This window comes from Asterias rubens, chromosome 1, assembly GCF_902459465.1.
Source record: "Asterias rubens chromosome 1, eAstRub1.3, whole genome shotgun sequence".
NCBI classification, from domain to species: Eukaryota; Metazoa; Echinodermata; class Asteroidea; order Forcipulatida; family Asteriidae; genus Asterias; species Asterias rubens.
In genome coordinates, this window is record NC_047062.1 from 7,280,719 (window position 1) to 7,295,907 (window position 15,189).

At 36.1% G+C, this 15,189-nt stretch overlaps 2 protein-coding genes across 3 annotated transcripts in view; one reads left to right on the forward strand and one right to left on the reverse strand.

The window, feature by feature from the left end:
• The window catches only part of LOC117288172 (synaptotagmin-16-like), a 51,858-nt gene extending 41,392 nt beyond the window's left edge, over positions 1-10,466 (reverse strand). For both annotated transcript variants that reach the window (XM_033768948.1, XM_033768926.1), the window contains exons 1-2: positions 10,301-10,466; positions 7,413-7,528 (exon numbers count right to left, since the gene is read on the reverse strand). In XM_033768948.1, coding sequence (XP_033624839.1) covers positions 7,413-7,434 — 22 coding nt within the window. In that variant the 5' untranslated portion in view covers positions 7,435-7,528; positions 10,301-10,466. The remainder of the gene's footprint in view (positions 1-7,412; positions 7,529-10,300) is intronic.
• A 332-nt stretch (positions 10,467-10,798) lies between these two features.
• Positions 10,799-12,592, forward strand: LOC117295289 (optic atrophy 3 protein homolog). Its single transcript, XM_033777848.1, has 2 exons — positions 10,799-11,386; positions 11,999-12,592. Exons 1-2 carry the CDS (start codon positions 11,236-11,238, stop codon positions 12,325-12,327), a joined length of 480 nt encoding a protein of 159 aa, XP_033633739.1. The 5' UTR covers positions 10,799-11,235; the 3' UTR covers positions 12,328-12,592.
• The last annotated feature ends 2,597 nt before the right edge of the window (positions 12,593-15,189 follow it).

Here is a 15,189-nt window from a genome sequence, read left to right on the forward strand (position 1 = left end):
CCATCTCAGTCCTTCAGTGGTGATAAACAAGGCAGTAAAAATTGCATTATTGGCATGTACTAGAAGACATCCATGACGCATCGCTCATGCGTGACATATTACAGGCAGCTACTAGTCAGTTTTTTCTGCAATTATAATTTTTTATTACGATGGAAACTTAACTCTCTTTTGCTTGCATGATGCCACTTGCATTTTGCCACAGACTTCTGTCAGTTTTGTGTAATTTTATCCAGTGGACATCTGAAGTTTCCAATAATTATAAAAACAAGTCTGCAGGATTGTGACTTATCCATTGTCGTATTCATTATGTGCTTGAAAAAAAAATGAAAATTTCATGAAGATTTTCATTTGTGCGCGACAGCTGATGCTCTGATAATTCCAATAGCACAAGGGATTAACATTTGAAATATATTGCGGCATCAAACTGCTGGCAACCCTTCCATTATTATGCATTATTTTTAATAATAATTGCTAGTGCGCAGTATGTACATAAACAAACGGTCTTTAGTACAAACAACTAATTTCAACCTTAGCTGTTTGCATATAAATTCATTCAAATTTAAACTTTCTTGCCATACTGTATATTTTGTTGGTCAGTTTTATTTGCAAATTACAAGTAAGGGTTTTAACAAATTTGTGTCAGATAAAGTGTAGGCCCTTATTTAGGGGCCTACTCTTGTTAAGGGCCTTCTCTTTTTACGCCAAATTTTTCTGAAATGGATGATGGATGGCATAATTTAGAGCTACCTTTAGAGCTACCGAGCGCTCTGAAATTCCAGCATACCAAGGCAGGTTTTGCGATTCATGGTTAACGCATACTCATATATTCTCCCAAAGGGAGCAAATCACAATGCTTATTATGAGAAACTGTCTTTCCTTTGGAAGTCAGGGTTTCATTTTTGAAAACAATATATTTGGAAGGAAATTATTACTCCAGGAGCTCGAAAAGTTTCTGAAAAATAATAACACTAAGATAAAATGATAAAACCTACAGTGTTTCCAAAACTCATGGAGGACGGATTTTGTCTATAGTCGTTTTCCGAAACCATGACTTAGGCTTTTGACACTGGCTCCAGCTTAGGCAACGTCCTCCTGTACTGAAAGTATACTGTGACCCACTCTGTGAAAATGAGTCACATGACGCCCAATGCAATATTAAGTTATGGACAGTTTAATGTGGAAAATGTATTAAAAAAATTTTTTAAAAAAGCTATGAATACAACAATTTTGTGATCGAACTTATGTCTAATTTGTATCCTTTTACACACAATGGTAGTTTAAAATATCACTTGTAATTCGTTTTTCACAAAAAATGGTGTAGTGGCTTATTTCAAACGGAAGTAACTCAGCAACACGATACACCCCAAAGCTTAGACACATACCAAATTACTGCTGCTGATGTGTTCTTTCCAGCCATGCATATAACTCAATTCCTGAAATTGCCTACATCTGACTCATTTTCACAGAGCGGGTCACATTTGTACATTTTCAGAATTACTGACATAGTCCAAGCCATAGCCTAAGCCATAGCCTAAGCCACAGCCTACACCAAATCAGTGATTTCATTAACGGTCAATGTTGGATGATGGAACTCCCTTATAACATAACTCATTCATCAGTAATTTATCTACACATTGCAATACAACATTTGTACAACAGAAATCAACATCACATCAACTACATTAAAACATTTTGGGCGGAGCGGGAAGTACATGCATGTCATGCAATAAATAGCACTACCACCAATAAGAGAAAATGTTTGTTTATTCACCACGGAAGAATCCAAGAGAAAGATTGAACTCCTGTTAAGAAGAAGAAGAAGAAGTATACCAAGATGTGAGAGAGAAATATAAGCAACTGAAAACAAGGATATTCTTAAGAGTAAACCACCAAACTATATTGAAATTTCAAGACAGCGGACACTATTGGTAATTGTCAAAGACCAGTCTTCTCACTTGCTGTATCTCAACATATGCATAAAATAACAAGCCTGTGAAAATTTGAGCTCAATCGGTCATCGAAGTTGCGAGATAATAATGAAAGAAAAAACACCCTTGTCACACGAAGTTGTGTGCTTTCAGATGCTTGATTTCGAGACCTCAAATTCTTAATCCAAGGTCTCGAAATCAAATTCGTGGAAAATTACTTCTTTTTTGAAAACTACGTCACTTCAGAGGGAGCCGTTTCTCACAATGTTTTAAACCATCAACCTCTCCCCATTACTCAATACCAAGTAAGATTTTAGGCTAACAATTATTTTGAGTAATTACCAATAGTGTTCACTGCCTTTAACATACTTGGCCTTTCCTATGCTGGTATATTTATCTTTTACCATTTGAATTTAATTTGTTCACTTCAAATAACTTGTTCTGATTTGGAAGCTAAGGATTCTCAGAAAAGCGAACTTAATCACTATACAAGCCAAGAACCCAAACAGAGAAGGAAGTTGCAGTATTTGATGTGGAAGGAAAACCCCGAAAATAGTCTTACGCTATCCTCTGTTTAGGTTTTCTTCCAGCTACATCTATATTTGTGTAGACTGATCATGATTTTTTTTTTTTTGTGTGTGTTTAGTTTCGCCTGTAACGACATGTTGGAGTCATGATACATGATATTTTACTTACAGTATTTCTTAACAATTAGAAATTCTAGCACACCAACTAGTACATTAAACCAGTTTTTATTCATGAATGTTTTCATGCAAATAAAATTTGAAAGGGAAATAGAAGTATGATTAAATGTTCAGTGATTGCTTATAATTTAGCTTTTTTTTGCTTCTTTTTTCCTCACTCACACTTGTATGTCTTTCAGGGACAGATAACTCTTGATATTTTAGCAAAAACTAAAGGATTTATGAGGACTATATTTCTTTGAAAAGGTGTGAACCTCACAGATACTGTTGATCAGGGTATAGACAAAAATAAAATGAGGCTTCCAAAAACGTCAATTAAAGAGCCTAAATGCATTGATACCATACAGCTGCAATCTTATAAACACACCAATGCAATGATGGCAAATTTACATATTTGTGGCCCTCAGGATGGGCCAAAGAGCAATCTTCTTGAGATTTGTCAGTGTTTTTAATTTAATTTACCACAAAATAGCATATTTGACGTGTTTGTTTGATGAGCTGAGGTCAGGGAGGGCGCATCTCTCTGATGCCAGTTTTGATGACCAGTGCCATTATCCAAAGTTACAAAATTTAAAATCTTTAAACAAACAAGCACATTCATCCATCAGACTGTTTATTTTCTACTTTGAAAACTATGATTTTGTGTGAGTTGGTGGGAGTGTCTTATTTAACTGTAGTGTATGGCACTCTGATTGTGAAACGACTGAATCTACCCTAGTGACAATAATCACATTCTTTGATGATGTACTATGATGCACTCATGCAAAGAAGTTTCTTTTGCCTTTCCATACAGTGTGCCATGGCGGGCAGGCCCAGTGCAAGATATAGTGGTACAGCAAATTGACAATTTGTTGGAGTACTGTGTTACATAAAGCTACATAGTCAAAGCTACATGAGACTCAATACAGCATACAGGAGTCAATTTTATAGAACTCCTTAATGATAAGCAATCGTTATACCATAGAGAAAGGACAACTATGTGCTTGTGCCAGCATTTTTCACAGGTTAGGCTTTAATAAAATGTTATGTTGGCGTAGCCCGACCTACGCTACCCTAAAAATACGGCTGACCTTGGATATTTTTATTTGTTCAAGAGAAGAAATTTAATGATTAAAATCTATTAAAGACATACAAATAAAATAAATGTCATCAAGAGTTTAAAAATATACTATTTTTTGTGTGTAGCCTTGTTTACTTTTGTTACCGTGTATACTACCGGCTTTAAACAATAAGAAAACATGTCAATTTCGTTGCTGGGATGGGGGTAAAAATAAAATTAAAAAATCCCTTCCCACCTACCCTATTTTTTGGGGCCCGTTACGCCAACATAACATATCTTTTTTTATGCCTTGTCGAGAAACTTAGTTGACCAGCTTGCACATTTACCATGGATTTGCATTAGAGTAAGCATCGACAAGGTTAGCAGGCAAAAGTTAGCAAAGTTTCAGATCCTTTCTCCCACTGTAATAGCCCTGTTTAGTGACAGCTTGATGAAATAGTTAAAATTCAAATCAACACGTTCATGGTCATGCAAGGTTATTTTTACCTCCGTCCACAGTTGAATAAAGTTCTATGAAGTGTGACACTTGTTTGCTTAAAATCCTTTAAAAAGATTTTCCTTTCTGGTAATACATTTGTTATAGCCCTGTTTAGCGACAGTCTGATAAAATGGTTCAAATTGAAATCAACACGTTCATGCGTAGTTATGGTTGATCGAAGTTCTATGAATTGTAACACTTGTTTGCTTGAAATTTTGCAGTTTGCTTTCTCGATTTCACAAAACTCTTCCTAACTTAAGACTAATCTTAGGACTTAGGACGAGTCCCAACTCTGCTCTGTAGCATGCAGACCTTAAGATTAATCCTAAGTTAGGACGAGTTACTCGTCCTAACTCGAGATAAGACGAGTCCTAACTCTTTGTGAAATCGACGGCTGGTATAATAGCCTTTAGGCTATTCTTCATCAACATAAAAATTGTTTATAAATTGTTTTTATAAAATGCAGTCACTGATGACCTTTCGGGAACGGTAGAGCAATTCATGCAAGTGCCTCTTAAAATATTTACTTTTTAATTACAAACTGAATTACAAAATGTATTTATAACAAGAACAGGCAATTCGGCAAGTTTTCAATGCTATTTTTTAACACGCATCTAAAATTACTTGAAACATGTGCCAGCTAATTTTACAATTAACTGAAGCTACATGCACATGTTACATTGGATGACTAACACCAGTTTGTTTTCATTGCTTGTGGTAAAATGTATTTTTAAGTCAACTACCATGCATCTTTTTTCTATATATACATGTAACGCGTTCTTACGGATTGCACTTCGTTACTCAAGACAGTTGAAAGGAAGACTAAAAACCTTTATTTGGTCTCAAATAAATCAAGTAAATTAACATGCATAATTTTTTTTTAATAATGAATTTTCGTGTTGTTGTACTGTGTTACATGTCTTTTTGACATTAATTGCAGATTTAAGGAACATTACAAAATTGTTGTTTTTTCTGCTAACAAATCAGTTGCTGTCAGTGTAAGCCATACTGTAATCCACCTATACATACATTACATTGTAAACTGACAAACCTGTAGAAGTTTGTAATTGATCGGCCATCTGGGTCACAAAAAAATCGTGAAAAGCTGATAACACATTTCGCATGACAACGATATTACACTCACTGAGCAATAAACTCTTATCAAAACGGGAAATAAGTTTCATTAATTTCTCATCAAATATAACTTTTCAAACAGAAATATTTTGAGGATGTTTTCTACTAGCATCATCATTAGAACATGTGAGTTTTATGTATCTGTGATCTACGACAAGTTTTTTTCTTACCAATTCTGTAAAGTTCCTTTAACTAATTAATATAAACCACAAGTAGTTAATGTAGTAAGATGCACAACAGAAGGAAGATAAAAAAATCATAAGAGTCTGTTGCAGCAGAAACAGAAATTTGTAAATTGTAAAAGTTGTTTTAAAGAGTGAGGTTTGAAGTGATTTGTAGAGAGAAACATTGTTTATAGGAAATTAGATATTGGTTTGAGACAATCAGGCGGATTTCATGCAGGATGAAAACTCACGAAGCATTTTGCTGAGTTTGAGCAGCTGCCTGGTGGACCTACAATAGGGGAAGACTGAGCAAGTCTCTGAAGAAGATACACTTGGCCAAAAGGGGGGGGGGGGGCTACTCCTCCACACAAGCAGGGATTTAGAGAACTGATGGCAAATATGAAACAAGTAAATGGATGAAATACAAACACTGCTTTTAATCATTTGCAGAAACTTACATGAGCTGTAATACATGTATTCCGTACTTTCCAAAAGTGTGATGTTCCACAAATGTATTTTGCATACGTGTATCATACCATACTATATTTAAAGCAATCACTTAATACAATACTCCTTTCGCATTGCCTTATGGGTAATGTTTTGATCGAAATGTACTTATTTCTTTTCCTTCAGACCCCCCCCCCCCCCAAGGAAAAAAAGGCATGTACTTTCTGCCATTACGGTAAGTGTGTAAATCTTCCTGCCCAAGAAAAGATTTTTAAAATCAATCATAATTCAACCTATCCACCATAGAGCAAGTAAAACAGATCTCAAATTTCAAGAGGCCTTTTTTGGCCTCGGTGTAACCCCATGTCTGATGATGCAGCGGCATACAATATGTATTTTTTTCTCTCTTTGTATTTGTTCTTATAAATACAAGTGAAACAGCAAATTATCATGTGGCAAGTGATTCGACATGTGTTAAGACAGAGCTGGTGGTTTGTTTACTTTTAAAAAAATTCACTGGTAGCTAAATTGTGATGGATTTTTTTTTCTGGATTTGTAAGTTGATCATTCTCTGGGTGACTGCTAGTTTACTTGTTATGTTAACACACTGAGATTTATTCAAGTTCGTTTGTTTGTTTATTTTAGATGGTCTTCCTGTCAATATAGGCAAACTCCAAAGTAGGGATATAAACACCATGCTGGAAACAGGCATTATCTTCAAGTTTTCACTGTTTTACACAGGGTCCATGACGATGTTCAAGGAATGACCCTGCATGCCCCACATGTCCAATGACTAATGGCGACCTGCTACAAAATAAATTTCTACAATGTACCTGACAAAGGGTGAAGCTTGGGTTAATTTTTTCTGCATGGATAAAAATATATGAAAATGAATAATGGGGTTATTTCACCAAAACCAAAAACATACTGATGGAAAAATCCACTTTTCAAACAGAAATGCCACCCAAATCTCCAGCAAATTCTGGACTTACTGTTTGTGTTGAGCTAAAAATTGTATTAAATTATAAGTTAATTCAAGCTTTGAGTCCAGTCCAAGACTTGTAAGATACTTTTTAAAAATAAAAATGGTGGTTTTCATTTTCAAATGGAGTTGTCCATCAGTATAAGTGATGTAATCTTAACCCCAGCTACTGCATGATTATAGCGAGACATTTACGCTTTGCCATTTTTTAAGGCTGTGCACAATATGTTTTAATCTTTGTCATGCCACTGCTGGCAAAAATTCACAGCCAATATTTTTGTTTTTAACTCTTTTGGACTCAACTACAGGTAGTACGTGAACCATCGTAAGTACATGTATTATCTAGATTTCGGATTACAGGTAAATTATCATATTGTGCAAGCTATTTTTAAATGACAAAACAGCCAACTCTGAGGAAGACAAATGAACACACACTTAGACTGAAGCCTACATGTATATTCAAGATGACATATAATGTAGATTAAGACAAGAATAATACAATAAAACATGCTTACTGCCTCCAACGGTGTCTTCCATTTTGCTAATTATAGTAACACTTATTATGTGATGGAATCGGCTGAAGATAGATGCTGGTGCCAGTCAGAATAATGTTGCTCCCAATGTGATTAAACTGTAGGATCAAACATCAATGTAAATAGTTATTGGGACATATTTCCATGATGTAACTAATGCATTTTACACCATTCACCTTGGTTGTAAGAATATAAACCTGATACCATGTAAATAGCATCAATGCTATTATCACATAAAATGAATGCATCCTGTATTTGAGAACATTTTACATAAAACACAGAATTAATTAGGATAGTTTGGGTTTGAGTTCTATTTCAATAACACTGGACACTATTGGTAATTGTCAAAGACCAGTCTTCTCACTTGGTGTATCTCAACATATGCATGAAATAACAAACCTGTGAAAATTTGAGCTCAATCAATCATCACAGTTGCGAGATAATAATGAAAGGAAAAACACTCTTGTCACACGAAGTTGTGTGCTTTCAGATGCTTGATTTCGAGACCTTATAATCTTAAAAGAGGATTAAACCAAAACAGATTTTCATACAGAAGAAATTTTTTATGAATTTGGTTTATCAATCCTACATGTAGGTTAGTTTTTGACAAAGGTGCATATCAATTAATTTCTAAACAAATGATGTCTTTAAATTACTTCAATTGCTTTGTCATATTCAAAGAAATGAGAGAATTTGGTTGAATAAATTTGAGAATAAATATCTTAGAATAAGGCATACAGAGGAATTACAACAAGGCATATCAATGTTTTTGGATTTGGGTGATCCCATAAAAAGTACATGTAACATTGTAGGATACAGTGCCACTGTCATCATGTTTGTGGGGAGCTTTCTGATCACTAGTTAGGGTTTACAAGGTATGACCTTCAAACATCCATAAATAATATTTACAAATCATTAGAGCTCAAAATACTTGATTCATGTAAACCGGTACATGTAGCACAAGGGCTCAAAATTTACACTGGACCAGAAGCCTGAGAGGCCAGTGATTTCAGTAATGGGCCAGTAACCTCACGACCAGACTGGTGGTCATAAATTTTTCAGTATCAAGTGTGTTATCTTTATTTACAAAAATGATTCTATTGTTGACTTTTAGCCTGATAAATGTTTTTAAATTCTAAAATCAAATAAGATAAATCCTCTCTTAATAGCCTACTTGTTCAAATAAACAAGTTTATTGGGATTGATTAACTGTAGATATTTTGTCCGTTATTTTGATGTTCAAGAAATTCTGGTCCAGAAACAAATTTGAGCTACATGTACATGTAAAAGCCATGCAGACTTGTGTGGATTTTTCTCCAAACTTTTAAGCACTGCCGTACATGAACTAAGCCTACTCCTCAATTTTATCTTCATGCCACCCTGGTAAGCTTTCTATGGTAAGACACAGACAGTAAATGGTCATTTTCATACTATTTATGTATCATTAGACCCTACTATCCTGCACATTGAAACACAACACGAAACTAATCAATTTTTAAAAGCATTTTGAACTCCTTTATTGACAAAGTGGATTTGGAAGAATACAGTTAAGCCCATTGACAATATAGATTACTCTTCCTTCACAAGATCTGTTGCTGTTCTTTGCTTCCAAAAGGGGGGAAAATCAATATTTGTATTGTTGTGAAAGAGTTGTCTCTGTTCTGTCTTTCCATTTAGGAATTCTGTTTCTTTTAGAGTAACGTCGTTTGGTCACTTGGCACATGTACACAATACAATCGTAAGTTGTACTCCTACGCTTAGGCCCTAAAACATGAACAATAGTTTTAAATTGCTGAATTGTTATTTAAGCAATAGTCACACATACCAATTTCAATTTGATGTATTTTTGTTTTGATGATAAGTAAGAGAATTTTACTGCGATTCATCACATGTTTTTGAAAAGAAAAAAAGAAAAAAAACCAGGCAGATTGCATTGCTGTTTGGAATTTCTTCTTATCGCTTGTAGTTTTTGAAAGTTGTTTGTGCACTAAAAACACTTACTTCATGTTGTAATTAGTGGGTAGAGATTTTAAGAAAACTAAATTTTGCCGCTGGAAGTCACGTCTTCTTGAATAAAGTAGGCCTATGCAAATCAACTTTAGAATTATTAACAAGTGAAGTGGGTACCGGTCACTTCGGCACCTTGCAAACTCGGCACCTGCAAACTTGGCACCTTGCAAACTCTGCACCTACCTCGGTACCTTGCAAACTCGGCACCCACAAACTTGGCACATGTACGTACGTAAACAAACTCGGCACCGAGTTGAAAAAGTTCGATTTTCACACTGCGTGGTAGGCCTTATTATATAAATGTAAAACTAAAAGTTCAGTCCCACCTACCTAGGGGCATAGTCCCATAAAAAGCTTGATTCTGTTATTTTTATAAAGTTATTAGTAATAACATTACAAATAATATTGGAATATAATTATCGTAAAATTTGCCAGAAAATAGAATTTCGAAGAAAAAACAGGAATACAGCGCCCCAGTCATTTTTTTACTAGGTCTAATCTAAAGTAAATGTAGGCCTACCCCCTTGCCCTCTAATATAATAATCCTGCATGCTGCGCTGACTGGCATAGTTCAACTTCTAGTTTAAAAGAGAGATTTCAGTCATGTAAGTTTACCATAACATAAGAACAAGTTTACACAAAAACATACAGTCATGACACTGACAGTACACGACTACAGATTAAGGGAGGACCAATCAGAATCCCCATAATTCCTGTGTGTGTCCGAAAGCCCTTCATCAGCTGCAGTCTTCACGTTTTTGACCCCACTTCTTTTTGCGACGCGTGGGTTATAATTTGTACTTAGTAAAATTCATGCTTTGCATAAATTTAATTTCAATATTCCTAGGTTGATTACTCACTTTGATGTGCAGGAACTGCCATGTTTATTTTGAGGTTTTAATTCATTTGAAGGACTTCTCGTTTCAAGGCGAAGATCAAGATGTCGGGACAGACAATCATCGAACCAGATACACCAGCACACACACACCCTGCCTGAATGTTTGTGTGGTTTCTACGGTCGGCTGCTCTTCCGCCCTGGCCTTGTGTGAATTGGTATCAACAAACCAACAGAGGGCGCCGTGGTATAAATTTCTAAAGTTTTTCCGCCCACCTCTTGTGTCAAATTTCGATTATTATTTTTTGTTGACGTAAAATTTATACCAAAAACGTATCATTTTTTTTCAGATGACTAATTTTAAAAAACTCTATGAAGAAACCAGCAGATTTTGATTACAACGTGATCTTCCTCAATGACCATTCTACAACTATGGGCAGCCTTCCTCACAGTCACTGGTGTAGATTATTTTCCTTTGTGGCGTTCCATAGTAATTTGTAATGTTTTCCGGTATTGCATAATTTGTTGTACCGGTATGGTACAACCATTTTAGAATCATCAAGATTCTTCTGCCCATCATAGTAAGGAATAATCTTCCGCACGTCGCCACCAATTTATCCGCCGTTAATAAAATTCAAAGAAACAGTTAGCAAATGATGCTGAACATTTTTAGTACAACTACAAGAAATTGTAAAAGTTAAAAACTCAATCTCCACAAGTGTTGCAGTGGCAGTGTTGTGTGGACACTGGAATGGAGGTCAACTGGAACAGTAAGAAATCAACTCAGACATGTCAGATGCTAACTAACTGTGTATGATGAAGTCTGATACAGAGTGAACTACCTCCATGATAAAACTAATTGACAAACTACTGTACAGCTGAAAAAGTTCTGTCTTACTATCTTCTATAAAAAATATCAACTGATGATTTAAATCAAGCCTGAATGAAAGTGACGACAACATGGCAGGTTTTCAGCAGGCAGCCTTTCCAGTCATAAAGCTTGCATCACTCGCCATAAAGCAAATCAGTAAACCTCTGGCAAAGAGAATCCAGCTGATGGCCAAGACGAGACCGTTTATTCGCAAATACATCTGCATGCCTCCCGCTCAGTGTAAGTAGAAACTTTTACCTTCGCCTGATTCTGTTCGGCCAGGGAAAAATGAGAGGTTGATATTTATCTGGACCAAAAATAAATAGTATCACACAAGCTAGTTGCAATAAACGTATACCTCCTCTGACTATAAGTGGACCCAAGGGTAGCCATTATCAAACTACACAAACACATAGAAGGAAAAATATAGTGCTTCTGTACTCCTAGAACTAATTCGGTTTCGTCCGGTTATCTCAGCTGGACGAAACCGAAATAGTTCTGCATCCATATCCAAATAGGCAGAATGGAATGCCGAGATGCGCTATATGTCTTCCTTGAGCGCGCGTGTGATAACAAAATAATCTTTAAGCAATTTTGACGCACAGGTAAAGGTAATACGCAGTGTTGGAAAAGCTTTATGTATGGCGCTACTCCTAGATCTATGAGGTTTCTGTAGTGGAACGAAACCTCATAGTTCTAGTAGTTTGGCGGTAGCAAAATATCAACGAAGAGAGAAAATTATAAGAAAAAAGTTGAGACGCACTCGGTACAATTGTATATATTTGTGCTTTTGAACTTTGACAAATTATTTATTTATTTATAATCAACTTGTTTTGATTTCTATTTCAACAGTACATCATTGGATAGAAATCAATCTCAAGATGCGTATTCTGGGTCTTGGGAAAGCCTCTTCGGTCAAACCTCTGAGCGAGGAAGCAGCCGTCGAGCTAGGAGCAGAAATCATCGGCGAGACCTTTCTCTTCTCGGTAGCCGTGGGAACGATATCGTTTGAATATTTCCGTCAACAGAGGAAGGATCAAGAGCATGAAGGGGAGCAGACGTCGGCCATTAGTGAACTACAGAGTAGAGTTGAAGAACTAGGAATCTTCATAGAACAGCAAGATGCTAAGATTAGAGAACTCCAGAGAAATATGTTAAATCTCACACCAACAAGGAAATGATCAAGTTGCTCTTGGTTTGCTTGATGGTATGAATGTGAGGAGCTATTACTTTTGTAATAAAGAGCGATTTGTTACTGGGCGGTGACGTCCCACCCCAACTTGACAATCACCCCAACTATAGTTTGGACCGATCCCTGCTTGGGTGTTACAGTTGGGGCAGCCCAACAATAGCTGGGATCACCTTCTGACTGAGGGTGCGTTCGTTTAGCTTCCCTCGGTCGACCCCGCAGTGCTCACTCGGGTGAGCCCCCGACAAGAGCTAATCGAACGATCACACTCACCCTCTCATGGTGACGCCATGCACCTCAGGTCACCCCCAAGTGACCCACTCCACAAGCAGGGCACTGGGGGCTGACCCGGGTGAGCCCCGTCAAAGCTATTCGAACATACTGGGGCAGACCGGGGTCGACTCAGGGAAGCTAAATGAACGCACCCATTGTGATAGTGTTTACCGGGACAGAACAGTGACACAAATTATAGACCATCTTGGAAAACAATCTGTAAATTCAGGTTTGCAGTAACACCATGTAATAATCCCTCTAACAACTTAATGTTTCATTCAGTATCCCCTTGATTGTCTTTGGAGAAAAGATGGAATCTGATGCTGCTTGTTCAGTGTTTAATGGAAATCCAACAATCAAAACACCAACAGACATGTACCAATATACACCTTTGAGGCTCTGGTTTGAGGTGGAACGTGAACTAGGGACAACATTGGTGAAAGCATGGTGAAAGTCTGAGGGGAGATGCCACTATGAAAATTATAATCAGAAACATACCTTTCCTAGATTTATGTAAAACATGATGTTTTACGACAACTAGTGTATCAAACGGAGACTTCCCCAAAATATTTTTGCATTACAGTATTTGAAAGGTAAAGTACAAGATTGCAAGTTAAAAGAAACATGATTATGAATTTCATGCCAGTGCCAATCCTCCAGAGAAATGCTTTCCTCAAAATAAAATTCTGAAATTAAAATAAGCCAGATGTGAATGAGCACCAATCCCCTGAAATGTGACTGTTGATAAAAGTTTTAGGCAGGATTTGGTAAAATGTTGTCAAAATTTGCTATATAAACCGAGTTTTAAAATGTTCACTTACTACGTACATTACATGTAAATGACAAACAATACGGGGTGTCCAAATTTACAGCAAGGTGTCAAAAAAAACGCCATTTCACCCCTCTGGCTAACACTATGCCATTGAGAAAATGTTCACAGGTCAATTGGATAGTGAGTGTTATTGAAAACTAGAGGATGTATAGAAATTTACTCTTTCCCCCCAAAGTGTGTCTTTCTCTTTTAACAGCCTTATTGAAATACTTAAAAGTTATCATTGATCAACCAAAAATATGCCAGATAAAATAATTGCTGAGAGATGTAGTGAATGCTTTGTAAATGCTTTGCAAAATAGATGGTTTGAATGGCTGTGGTTGTACCATCCCGTAAACGGTATGAAGATTGGCTGACTTTCTCGTTTTTAAAATTTTAACCACAAAGGGAAGTGACAGGGTGAATTTTCTTTGGTACAAGTAAGTTGCATGCCGGAGTACAATCAATTTTTGTTACTTCTACAATACTCCCGTTCACATAACTTTTTTAATATAGGTCAAAGGGAAAAGTTTTATTATATACTTTATGTATTTATTCAATATAAAACTATCATAAAAACAAACAATATAAAAGTATTTACAAGTTATCTCGCCAATTCAGTATATGTACAAAACCATGTGTTTCTATTTCTCAAAAAATTGTTGTGACATTTTTCCTGAAAATGTAAACGGGACAACAATATCAACAATTTAAGCCATGTATGGGTGTGTGGGTCTATGAAGGGTTAGAATAGTAATTTGGTTTTCACAAACCTTTTGCAACACAGCTATTTCATGCCAATAAGTTTTGCTTTTGGTATGAATTTAAAAGAGACTGTGTCGTCTTGATCAAAGCAGGCCTGTGGCTGTACATGGAATTAGGAAATCTTACAGAGAAAAGGCCTGTCTTGATAACAAGAACAAAAACGTTAAAAATGTATGCCCTCGATTGGTTGAATAAGCGTGGGCGTATTCTGCATGGAGCAGTTCAACCAATAGAATGCTTTCTCTTTGCGACGTTATTGTTATCAATTTCGTTATCGCTGCAGTGTGACCAGGCCTTTACTGTATTTGCGCGCTCTCCCACCATATCAATCTATGTAGAGCACGCACATGTGTGCAGTAACTGGGTGAGTCATAGTTCAATGTATAGCCAAAGTTCCTTTGATCACGATGACAGAGCCCATATAAGTTTTAAGTTTTTTAATGTGACCTAAATATCAGTTTTCCCTTTGTATGAAATGAAATATTCTTATGCAAATTATGTTTTTACGGTCGTATTAAAAATGCGAGAATGTGGTTTACCTGCAGATTAGTATCTGATTAAAAAATTATAAAAAATGTTTAAAATAAAATTGTTTTAATTAATGTCTCTGTACATATTTACAATCAATGATAAAACTCTGCGGAAATCAGAGGGATGCATAATTTTGTTTTCATTCAAATTAGAACTGATTGAGTCAATGGATTGAAACTTGGAGATTTTTGTAATAGATCCTCCTGAAATATTTCACTTACTTTTTTGTAAGAGGCAATTCCCAGGGAAGAAAACCCCAGAAAATTCCTTAAAAATTAACACTATCCTGCAAAAAATAAGCACTCGGTATTCTACCCACTACATGTAATTGGCTGTAAGTAAAGTCTGTCCCGAGCCAATGGTGGTTCATCAGGCTGGTGTTTATATCCTGTTACTTTGGCCTTAAACAACTGAGAATATTTGTATACCCCCTGGACAGGATGCCAGAGTCCATCAAAGGTTACTTTCCAACTC